At 37.8% G+C, this 13,255-nt stretch overlaps 1 protein-coding gene across 6 annotated transcripts in view; it reads left to right on the top strand.

The window, feature by feature from the left end:
- Positions 1 to 13,255, top strand: part of adka (adenosine kinase a) — a 157,918-nt gene that overhangs the window by 133,686 nt on the left and 10,977 nt on the right. For 2 of the 6 annotated variants that reach the window (XM_048204880.1, XM_048204878.1), the window contains exons 8-9: positions 597 to 632; positions 9,621 to 9,735. In XM_048204880.1, the coding sequence (XP_048060837.1) occupies positions 597 to 632; positions 9,621 to 9,735 (151 nt within the window). Of the gene's footprint in view, positions 1 to 596; positions 633 to 1,470; positions 1,527 to 9,620; positions 9,740 to 13,255 lie in introns of those variants that run through there. The other 4 variants (XM_048204879.1, XM_048204877.1, XR_007186771.1 and 1 more) reach the window with 3 other exon arrangements.

Below are 13,255 nucleotides of genomic sequence, written 5' to 3'. Positions count from 1 at the left end.
GTATGCCAAATGTGTGAGAGTGACCCCACATGGTTGTGTGTGAATCTTTTGTGGGTTCAGATTCGGTCTCGCCTTATAGAAGCAGCTGAAAACACCAATCTCTGAGGTTTGCATTTATTTAGGTGCTTGGCTTCTTCATTAATGTAACTGTAGACCTTGAACTGTAGATATTGTGTGTGTGTGTGTATGTATGTATATATATATATATATATATATATATATATATATGTGTATATATATGTATGTATATATGTATGTATATGTATGTATATATGTATGTATGTATATATATATATATATATATATATATATATATATATATATATATATATATATATATATATATATATATATATATATATCAGCCTGTTTGTAACAGATTTTCTTCATTAATTTTATAAATAAAAACATTTGAAATAATTAGGGTACAAAAACAATGGTCTTTTTGGTTTTGGAAGAAGAGCTGAAGGTGATATAATGTATATCCTGTTCTACATAGTCTAACGCAGAGCTTTAAAATGTGTCCTAAATGAAATAATATCATTGCTACACTAAGCTCCCATTAATTAAGGCTGCATGTGTGCTTTGTTTTTCAGGAGGCCGCCGCGTTTGCGCGAGAACAAGGCTTTGAGGTGAGTGGATGGAGGATCACACACTAAACAGATCCTAAAGGATTATTTTTCAGCTGATAATGAAGTTCTTTTTCGGACAGTGATTGATGTGCTATTATACTCTCTTGGCCCCCTTGCAGTGGTCGCCATAGCAACCTGGCAGTCGTCATGGTTTCTTTGTTCAGCCAGCACTCCGGCTCACACACTCTCTCTCTTTCTCACACACACACACACAAACACATTTTCTCCCCTACTCTCACACATTCTCTTCTCCTCTTTCTCTCTCTCTCTCATCCCCCTCCTTTTCTGTTATGACGCATTCCTCCCAGGTCTGCACCCAACATCGCCTACAGATGTTATTTATTGAATTTTGAGAATGCTCTTGGGAGGAGAGAAAGAAATCCTCAGGGGCTGCTTTCAATTCTGTCGGTGTACTGGGCAGGGCTGGCAGGTGCCTTTGTCGAGGAACCCACCTTGTTAGCTTCATTAGACCGTGTGAGGATCCTGCGCGGCATTACGCTCAATTATACCGCGCTGCATCCGCTCATAAATACTGGATCACCTTCCCCTCTAGTCTCAGAATGTGGAAACACTGATTGGCCTTGTTTGCACATAACACGTCAAAACAATATGAGTTATCTCTCTGAATAGCTGGGAAATGCAAATGTAATAGTAGTGTTTCTCGTCTCATATTCAAACGTGTACATGGGTGGGGGGGGGGATAAATGTGAATTCATAAGCAAAGTAAATGTGAGTTTAGGAACAGCATGCTTAAATAATTGAAGTGGCTTATCTTTTTTCAAATGCAGTGCTATCCGCCTGAATGTGTTTCGTCTCAGTATGAATAATTGTCTTCCAGGATCACTCAAGGTGCGATCGACGTGACTGGAATGCAAAGCAGATTCTGGCAGCAGAGTAAGTTGGTGAGAGAGAGAGAGACGAGAGAGGGAGGGAGAGATAGATAGTGTGCATGGGCGAGAGAGAGAGGAGGAGCAGTTCGTGAGCCAGGGAGATAGAGGAGGGGGCGAGAGCTTGCATCGCACAGAGTAAATATATAAATGGCAAGCACTGTCACACACTGTGAGTACCTCTTCACTGATTTCACACACGTCATGTTGATTTAGGGCTCAGAGAAAAGGGAATCTTTGACATACGAGTCTTTACCCTGATTTTGCTTCAGAAATAAACATCTCTACAGAGTATGGCAGTTGAAATGTAAGCATTTAGTGACAGGATGGAGAGAAATAGAGAAGTTTCAGGCCCCAAACGTGCTGAGAAGCGTGTCATCATTTGTTTCTTGACGGTGGTGTTTTTCGATATTATTCATACACGCCTCCGCACATCAGCTGACTTTCCACATCTGCTTGTCTGCAGACTGATTCTTAGTTTTTGTGGTTTGCAAAATCAGAGACATGCTCCCCCTTCATTTATCAGCAATAAACTTTGTACCCCTTTCGATGTTTTAAACAAAATCATCACTTTTGGAGAAGTTGGAGCAAAATAGAAATAAAAGTTGTAGCCACTGTGGCCCATTTGTTTTATTAGTCACTTTCTTTCGCACAGACAAAACGCTTCATGTTTGCTGGCATATATATATATATATATATATATATATATATATATATATATATATATATATATATATATATATATATATATATATATATGTATGTGTGTATTTACACAATTTAACAATTGTGTAAATTCAAAATAATGAATTTCTTATTTATCAGTTGTTTAAATAAAATATTATTAAATTTAAATAAAATAAATTAAATTTTATAAATACACACACACACACAGACATACATACATTATATATATATATATATATATATATATATATATATATATATATATATATATATATATTATGTATGTGTGTGTGTATTTATAAAATTTAATTTATTTTATTTAAATTTAATAATATTTTATTTAAACAACTGATAAATAAGAAATTCATTATTTTGAATTTACACAATTTCAGCAATAGTAATAGCAAGTTTGAGGGACTATATTTAAATTAAATACATGCAACTCTTTATCTATTGTCACGTGTCAGTGATTATCCTTCCGCGTGCCAACATTGCCATAGTTTGCCGACCCATGTAATATAACATAATTTAACAAATGTATCCATCTCAAGCAAGTGTATACATTTTTATTTTAATGTATTAAGTTTCTTATATTTATATTTCAACCCAGAATTTTAATGCAATATCCCAAAATTTGCATAAAGTACGTGGATGGAAACCTAGATATTGATATGCATTATTGTGGTTATAGGCACTCTGAATCTTGTAGCTTTCCCAGGAAGCAATACAAACTTTCAATAAGCTCTGTGATTATCTGAAAAACTCCAGAGCAGACGCTGCTAGACATGCTGTACCTTTGTAAAGATAATATTTTTCTCACGTCTTAAACAATGTGGCAACATTCAGAAGTGTGAAAGAAGAGTGTTTTTACAATACAGCTCTACATCTTGTGAAAATCTACACGCTTTATTAAAGTGAAAATCAAACACGTCTGCTTAGCATCAATCCATTTCCCTTGCTTCAAAGAGATGCCTTGTTAATAAATCAATTTACATCTCAAGAAGGTAGATAAGAGTGTGTTATTTTCTCTCTGTATTGAGCCGGCATTAGATCTGACTCACAGTGTGATCCGATCCTCATCTGTTTTACTTAAATACCCTTAGATGTTGAATCCGCCGCAGGGTAATTGATGTTCTATTGGCTGCTGTTCCTCCTACAGATTACAATGAAGGAGCTGTTTTATTAGCTTTAATATGGACACAGAATTGGACACCCTAATAAGGCAGGGTTTTTTTTTCCGCCTGCCTTCATCATTATTAAAGAAGAACATCTCTTATGATAATCACTGACAGCTACATTATGGCTTTCATGAACAGATAGCTTCCATTGAATGGAGAGATATTATGGTTAAGCTTAATTAAGCTTGTGCTTATTATGTTTTTAACGCTTAAAACCTTCATTACACACCCTTCTGATCAAATTCAGTTATTGAGTAGCAAGTAGTCAATGCCATGAATATGCTAATGCGTGTCTGAGACCTCAGCAAGGGACTGTGTAGTCTGTTTTTTTTTTTACATTGAAGGGAAAGTTCACTCAAAAATTCTGTCATCATTTACTCACCCTCGTGTCATTCCAAACCCAATTGATTTTCATTCTTTTGTAGAATGTGAAAGAAGATATTTTGACTGTTTTTATCCATACAATGAAAGCTAATAAAGTCCAAAAGATTATAGACAAAAAGGGGGGAAAAAAGACATTTTTAAATATCATCTTTGGTGTTACACAGAAGAAAGTAAGTGATCGGAATATTGCAAAAACAATTTGTGACAAAGCAGCATTCAGTCCCATTTGTTCAGGAGAACAGAAACGTCACTTACGGGTTATTGGAGGAAAATAGAAATGAAAGTTGTAGCCACCGAGACACTTCAATTTTAGTTAATGAATTACTTCAAAACTTCAAAATGCATTCAAACTGCTAGCGTCATGTTTGTTAGCGATCAGCTGCAACATTTTTTGAGCAAATTATTCAATCATATGACTTGTTAAGGTTGAAGTCATGTAATTTTTTTTAAAGACATCTAGGTATTTATTTGGTAATTTTCTTTAATTGTAGTTCATGCACACATCTTTTTACCATATATATATATATATATATATATATATATATATATATATATATATATATATATATATATATATATATATATATATATATATATATATAAATAGTTTAAATGTATGGTAATAAATGTCTCCATCTTGAGCAGTAAGTGTATACTTTTAGGAAAGTAAAGGTAAGTAAATGATGGCTGAATTTTCATTGTTGAGTAAACTATCCCTTAAAGACAATAAAGAAACAGTGTTAACAAGCCGATCAACACTCCTCAACTTTTTCCATTCAGTCTCGGTGACAAATTGCCTTCAACAAGCCCTGGAATCCAGTATCACAGTATTAACCTCTTCATTAGCACCTCTGTAGACTCCCACAACGCCTCTCCCTTTTCTCCTCCTTGGGAACGATCAACCTTTTAGTGGTGATTAGAGGCTGTGTTTGGGGAAGTGATTAAAAGCCCCCTACGCAATTTAGCTGGAGCAAGTTAGCGCCAGTGGGGGAAACGGCAACATGGGAGCGCACATCCCATGGCAGCTGCTCCTAACAGTCTCTGCAGCCCTCTGCCCCCCAACCGCAGCACCTGTCTGCAGGAGAGATGCGCACAGAAAGCCTCTTTATTCCCACAAGGGCTCTTGCCTTTCTCTGTCTGGACTGAAGGATCCAGTTGTGATGTGTCTTGATGGGTTAATTATGAGAATAGCTCTGACAGTTGATATTCAGATCAAAGCGAACAGGCATTCGGTCCCTCTCGGTCCCTCAGGCATATATGTATTCACACCAGCAGATAGCTATGCAGAGATAAGTGCCTGAGAGTGAGGCGGGAAGGCTAATTTATACCCCACACCTCCCAATTCCTCACTCACTTTCTCTCTCCGAACTCTTCCGTATCAGACTCGCCCCTCCTCTCCCCCCAAAATCATGCTCCTAAAAATTAAATGACTCTTTAGAAGTGAATGATTAATCTAATGAAGCTGCAGAGGTGTTCTACTTCTGCTAATGAAGCCTTGCATTCTAATAAGTCACAGGCATACACTGTAATCATAATTGAAATGCCAAGCAGGGTTAAAGACAAACTGTGATCGCAGATGTTGCAGAGCCCAGATATATATGTAGAAAGAAAACGAGTAGGCAGCGGCTGCTGGGGGCTTTTATTCAGAGCTCAGGGTCCACGGATTCCAGCTAAACATCTGTTTTTCAATGGGCAATCGCTGTATCCTGAATACATATAACAGACTTCTCGGTTTTTACAAGCGCCTTGCAAGTTTCTATGCGTGCAGACTCCCCTATGTCTGAAATGAAACACCTCCTTGCTCTTCAAGGAGTAAAAAAGCTGGTTTGACACAAGAGTTTGCATTTCTGATTTGCATTGTTCAAAGCGAAGAAAAGAGAGTAAATTATGAATGAGTAATGCTATTCGAGCACGTCAGATATTTAATCTGCGCTTTGAATGGAGCTCCATATGAATATATGACTCCATAGGTGCCTGTACAGTCCCACCCCCCCTCTGGGTCTCCCAGCGATTAAGTGTTCATGAGCATGTGTAGCTTCACTCTCTCATGGCTATCATGTGTTTGATAGTTATAATGACGGGATAATGGCAGGATTGTAGGCAGCCACTTCTCGTCACAGGATACCTATAGACCCACAGCCCCTGACAGATTTACAGTGCGCAGTCAGCTGATACTGTAAAACAGTAAGGTTTTTATAGAGCCCTGGGCTCTGCTTAAAACAAACCACCATATTCATACTCGCCTGTTTTCTGGGTCTAGCCTCAGGCCTGTACTGTCTGTGCTCAAATTTTTCGTAGAAGTCGTAATTATCTAGTTAGTTTTGCATTCTGTTGCCGGTTCCGATCGGAACACTTCGTTAACCTTCCCCAAAGCACACTGTATTCTTATTTAAGAAGTGGCTTCATAATTGTTTTTTGTTGTTTATCGTTTTCAGTTAAAATGCTGGTCATAAGTAAATTTTAACCTGATGCTTGACAGTAATTTTGAACATTTCTACTCTTCTGTCACTGAAAAACTGAATCACTGAGGCAATTTCGCTTACAATCCAAATGCATGCAAAAACAACTGTCTGGCAATGTAAACTCACACTGAAGTCAATATCTTGAACAGCGAGTGCTGCTGTAAGCTGATTGAATTCTTTCAGCGCTCTGCTGATTGGCCAGACTGCAGGAAAGCGGACCCTTTTAGTCGAGTGTGGAATGAAGCAGAGGTGATGAGGCAGCTGGGCCTGCCTGGGACACCACACTACCTCGCCATTAACAAAACTGTCAAGGGCTGGTGGCTGCCGTGGCCAAGCAGCCTCTCTAGCCTAGTTTTGGCAGGGGGACGAGTGGACATGTGACAGACTCAAAGCTTTGGCAGGGTTGCACTGCCTCAGACCCTCTTACTGGGGCTTTGTGTGACTCTGGGTGGGGGTATGGTATCGAACCACCAGCACTCAACCCATTAGACCAACCCACCCCCAAGCACCGGCACCACCCATTCCACACACTTCCCCCCAGCCCTGTGCCTTCTGTCCAGTGCCAGCTGGGAGGTGTGAGGAATAGGAAATGCAGATGATCTCACTCAATTCCCCAAACGTCAAGCACTTACATACATGCCTGTCTGAGAACTTCTCACAGCTCTAGAACTAGCTCTAGGTTTGTATGCCATTGATTAGTTTTATATAGAAGTTATGTAAAAAATGTTATTTCATTTATACATTTAAAAATAATGTTATTTTTAATTATATATATATATATATATATATATATATATATATATATATATATATATATATGTATGTATGTATGTATGTATATATATATATATATATATATATATATATATATATATATATATATATATATATATGTATATGTATATATATATATATATATATATATATATACATACATACATACATACATACATACATATATATATATATATATATATATATATATATATATATATATATATATATATATATATATATATATATATATGTATGTGTGTGTGTGTGTGTGTGTATATATATATATGTATGTGTATGTGTGTGTGTATATATATGTATATGTATATATATATATATATATATATATATATATATATATATATATATATATATATATATATAAAATGTATGTTATAAATCTTTATATAAATGTATAAATTATTACACACACATTATATATGCATTTATATATACATTTTTTATTTATTTATTTTTATCCTGATCACAGACCATCTGGACCTACCATTGTAAGATTTGCCTATATACAATGGTCAATGTATTTGGGAAGTATGTCTGCATTTTTTTAACAAGATATTAAACCATGTGGAATTTATTATAATAAAAAATAGCACAATTTCTAAGAAAAATATTTAAAAATGTATTAGTTTAAAGAAATATAATAGTTTAACACTTTTCATATTTTTCTATTGTTTTAAAATTAAGATGACAAAGTATTTGGCCACTTTGGTTGTCAAATGATAGTGGAACATATTCATAAATAGCTAAAACTGTGGTTACTCTACTGGGATACCTGTGTGAACAGTCACCCATGAAAAATCACATTAAGATTAGTTCAAATTCAAAGTAATTGTTAAACTGACTAAGAAAAGTTAGTTTTGAGATAAGTTATAGCATCATTTATTTGCAGATACCACTTGGATTCAAATTTTCCTTTTATTTAATGCAACAAAAATCATGGTTTCCAAAAGTATCCAAATACTTTTGGACGACTGTAGGTGTGGACCGCGTTCTGATCTGCATGCTTTACAGAACCTACTCCCACCTGGTCAAAGCTGGCACCCCAATCAGGATCTTGTTCTTTGACTTCTCCAGTGCCCTCAAAATGCCTCTCCGGCTTGGTAACAAGCTCAGCGCAATACCGGTGAACGCCTCCACAATCTCCTAAATCATAGACTATTTTACCAGCAGGCAGAAGTTTGCGAGGCTCCAGGGAGAGAACGTGGAGGTGGTGTAGTCCTACAGGTTGCTTGGAGTCCACTTAAACAGCAGACTGTACTGGACAAACAAGTAAGCTGTGCAGTAAAAGAAAGGTCAAAACAGGAGGCGCAGGTTTTTCAACATGTATAACGGGCTGCTATAGGTATATTTTACCAGTCTAATGCAAAAATGTTCTGTTACTGGACCCATTAGAAGATAATGAGTCCATAAACAATTCTGTACATCTTCATAAATATGCTTGGAGTACTATATGCTTATTCCACTACAGTTTTTTGAGAGATCCTGCTCCTGTTCAGAAACAGTTCCATTAAAAAAATACAAATACCCAGACCGAATGATGTTCGGTTGTGTTAACAGTTCTCGCTCATGCATTCTTCCACCAAATGCAGATGAATAAAATACTTTTGTATTTGTACAGCACGAAACATACTCTTATGACCCGGCTCTTAGAGAATCAAAAACATACAGCACAGCCGTTGTAGTCCGATTCCCAATTGGCATTGGCTCTCTCCTAATATTTTCAACAACTGCTAGATTTTTTTCTTAAAAGAAAATTGCATTTTCAATGTGTTAGGGAAGTCACGGTGAGGAAATTATCACAACTGTATATGTACTTGCGACAAAACAGGTATTACCAATAACACTGATGGGGGCCCAATTTTCACTTTCATTTCGCAATTCGAATTGGCAATCACTTGTACTGTGTGTACTGACCGCATATTTAACCAGGTTAGATATTTTGCAATGATGCTCAAGATTTGTTGCACTATTGTCCTGTCAGTCATCTTTGTTTACTCTCGTCGCATGATAAGTGAAATCTGACTCTGCAGCTCTTGCTGAATGAAGCAGAAGCTTTCAGTTTAGAATTGTAGCATCCATTGTCCATCTGAACTATCCTAAATAGTTTTTATTTCTATAAAAAAGCTAAACAACATTGGGGGCGGTGCCGTGGTGGGCAAGAAATGTAATTGGTGTAGAGTCGAACACCGTGCAACACCGGTAACACCGACTACTGCAGCAAGTCTACAATGTATTACAAATGCAACTGTTCTAAAGCCAGAAGATTGAATACATCAGTGGATTGGTTTAAAGCCACTGAGCGATACATGCGTCATTTTAGTATATTGTTAGCATTTAAATATTCCATTGGAATAAATATGTGAGTCATGAGTGATGTGATTACACATGACATTTAGCATTTCAACACAACAGCCAGAGTGAGATGCAGTTGGCAATTGCAGTCACTAAACATGCTTAGTAGGTAAGATGATGACTCCGGAGCATGTTTTACAAGGTGCAGCATTAAAGTAAATCTAATCTGCTCTAGAATAACTTAATATTTGCTTCTTACCCTCAAGTATGTTTTATTTTATTTTATTTTTTTGTCTCACGCAGACTGAAGACATTGAGGAGATTGCAAAGAAGGCCCAAAGCTTACCCAAAGTGAACAAGAAAAGGCAGAGGATTGTTGTCTTCACCCAAGGCAACGAAGGAACTGTAATGACCAAAGGTGCGTGGGTCAGTTTTCTTCTATTCAGAATTAGGTTTTTATAATCACGCTTTTAGATCGGGGCCATCTCATGTTAAAAAGAAATAACACAACCCCCAGAAACACTTTTAGTTATTTACAGTTGAAATGATGTTGATAGATTTCCTCTGTAAACATTAGTGAATAGCCTCAAACAAGGTCATCTTAAGAATAGAATGCAGTTCTCTCTGGCGGCTTTCGATGTTGCTCAGTGTGAAATGAATTCGCCCTTGGCAATGACCTCCTATCTCTCAGATGCAGAATTTGAATCCAAAGGGCTGTTGCAGTCACATTGCTATGGTAACTGAGTGGTGGGGGATCTTTCTGTAGAGTGGATAAGTTTAACCGAATAGTGGGGAAAGCATAACAGTTGTAGCTGATTAAACCAGCGGGGATTGAAGTAGAAAGCAGGGAGGCAGCAGGAATGTAAGGGGACAGGCTGAGCTGTTTATGCTCTTCTTCTCTTGCTCTTCATTTCTTCTCCTTTTGCACCTGCCAGAATGACATTCCTCTCTTTACAGTCCGCCAGTGCCCAGTCTCGGCTAAATTCCATTTGTTCAGGATAATTCGGCTTTTATTGCCTTTTGTATTTTGATTCATTGAATTTCACAGTGTTCTTGCAATGAATTCCGTCGAGGTTGGACATTATTTAAATCTCTCGAGGACACAATGAACAGCCACCCTTAAACGCACTGGAGACTCTGGAGGAAAACAAAGGTAAACATGGTACATGACCTTTAGTGTCTGCCTGGACACAAAAACCTTCAAGAGTTTTGGCCTAGCAGTTAGCATACATGCATTGGCGAGTTTAAGCCTTGGTGCTCATGCGGGTGACACAAGTTTGTCCAGTCTGGTCTGCGTCCAGTTTTTCCTCCCTCTCAGCCAAAAATGGCAAATCCCAAAGTTTAAAAAAGAAAAAATCATTATATAATCTACATCAGGAATCTGCATTTTTGATATAAAGGGAACTTTTTAATATACACTACTGTTCAAAAGTTTGGGGTCAGTAAGATTTTTTTAATGTTTTTTAAGAAGTCTCTTATGCTTACCAAGGCTGCATTTATTTGATCAAAAGTACAGTAAAAACAGTAATATTGTGAAATATTATTACAGTTTAAAGTAGCTGTTTTCTATTTTAATATATTTTAAAATGTAATTTATTTCTGTGATGGCAAAGCTGAATTTTCAGCAGCCATTACTCCAGTCTTCAGTGTCAAATGATGCTCCAGAAATCATTCTAATATGCTGATTTGGTGCTGAAAAAACACGTCAGCATTGAAAATTGTGCTGCTTAATATTTTTGTGAAAATTGTAATAAGTTTTTAGGAATCTTTGACGAATAGAGAAAAGTATAAAAGAATAGCATTCATTTGAAATGTAAATTTTCAAATTATTTTTTTTAACATTGTAAATGTCTTTACAGTGTCTTTTGTTCATTTAATTTGTCCTTTCTGAATAAAAGTATTAATATTTTTTTTAAAAAACAAAAAATTACTGACCCCAAACTTTTGATTTAATGGGACTGTGTAAATCAATCTTTTTTTTTTCCCCCTTAAAAGCATCATTCTTTCTTTTTTTTCCCCCTCTGACTGTGTTTAATTAATGGTTTAATTAGATTTAAATCATGTTTACTGTCTCACCTAAGTTTAATTGTACTCATATTTTCCACTTCAGACTTGTTCATGTTGGAACCTGATTTCAACATTTCTGAAACAGCAAAATTAAATTGCAGTCATGTAGCGTTCTCTCCATTTTCACTCGTTTGCCGGTGCACATCCTGATATTGCTGAGTTAGATGCGTTCCTGGGTCAACATATTTTATTGATACTGGAACAACATTCCAGTCTGAAAATTTAGTCTTAAGCCTATTCCTACCCCTAAACCTAACCCTACCCATAAGTTATCCCAAAAATCAGAGGGAAATGATAGATGAATAACACTGATGTAGAAGCACCAATTCACGATTTTAAGCCTAAACTTGACATAATCTGTAAACTTGTCCCTCAAATCTGATTGGTTGATTTGAATGTTGTTCCAGGATCAACAAAAATGTTGACCCAGTAACATGTCGAACTCCGCAATATCAGGTTATGCTTTGCCAGTAGTGACATGCGTTGTCAACCCCAGAACTATACCATAAAATAACGTTAAGGTTGTTTTTTGATTTTATAGGCTTTACTCTAAAATGACTCGACACATGACATCCCAATGACACCGCAGGCCTCTCCAAGTCCCTCTGCCCCTGTTAGCTTATAGGTCTAATCCTATTCACAAGTCTGCACTACAGGATTGAAGTGTTGTTAAACAGAGCTGTCGCCGAGCTCTGTATTATACAATTTACACAACATGTTACCAGAGTAACGCGGCAAAGCTGGCTGTATTGGTTCCACTGCGCTGCGTTTATCACACAAACGCTAATAGCATTAGTCCCCCTGGGCTGATAAGGCTGCTCAGGCAATTGCTACTCCTGTAAAGCCTCATCAGAGGAAAGCGCTACAAGACAATCCTTCCCTTTTGCTACAGAACCGCCTCACTCCCACTTGTTCTGAGCTAACTTTCAGCCTAAGCGCCGGCTTTGGAGAAAATACTCTCCTGGAGGCATTTTACACTGCGCTGAGGAAAAAGGCGGGCTCGGCTAACCTCCTGCAGCCCTTTCATAAGCAGCCGCGGGGTCGGCGGCATCACCCGGCGAACCCTATGCGAAACACGCGCTCAATGCTAAGTAAACGAGGACGGCGCGCAAGAGGTAGTTGGCCGTAAAAAAATGTCAGGCGTCGCACGAGTGGTGAATAAGTGGGTTCAGATAGCAGAGGCGACGGAGAAGGAGAGGGGCGTTATTGCTCCCCCGTTGCCTCCGCCAATAAACATCAATATAAAAGAGAATTGAAGATTTGCTCAACCTCCCAGAGGCTGTGCTCTGATGCTGTCTGATCTCTACATTTCATTTGCAATTTGCTCTCTATGCGGGGATGTGATCATTCAGCAGGCTCTGAATGTCACAATGAAGTTGTTTTAATGGTGATTAAGAAGGCTGGGATGATAGGCCCTGGGGGCGACGTTCCAAAGAGATGCAGATTTGTTATTGTGTAGTTCCTCTTTGTGCACGCCGGCTTTCTCTCGCGGCGTAAACGCAGGCTGTCCTCGCCCCTCCACATTAATTTCCTTAATGAAAGCTGCCAGAAGAGGAACCCTTAATGAAGCACCTTTGTGACATCGCTGAACAGAGCGTGGCCCTGCTGGCGCACCTATTACAGGCTCATATTAAGAGCGCAGCGCCCACGGTCTTTGATCTAATGATGGCTGAGTGTGCAGGGTCGCCCAGGGGCTCCGGCAGGGACGAGAGGGCTGACGACAGCGTCACGGGGAGCAAGGGAGTCTGTGATGTTCTATTAGTACTTTCCCTCCTCCGCAAGTTCACGTATTAAGCTAACTTAATCGTGCCCTTCGTGACTGTTTTTCAAAATAAAACGTCCTGTTAAATCCCAAACTACTTTATGTGTAG

This window comes from Megalobrama amblycephala, linkage group LG10, assembly GCF_018812025.1.
Source record: "Megalobrama amblycephala isolate DHTTF-2021 linkage group LG10, ASM1881202v1, whole genome shotgun sequence".
Lineage (NCBI taxonomy): Eukaryota > Metazoa > Chordata > Actinopteri > Cypriniformes > Xenocyprididae > Megalobrama > Megalobrama amblycephala.
The sequence above is the reverse complement of the archived record's forward strand: the minus strand, read 5'-3'. Positions and strand labels throughout refer to the sequence as shown.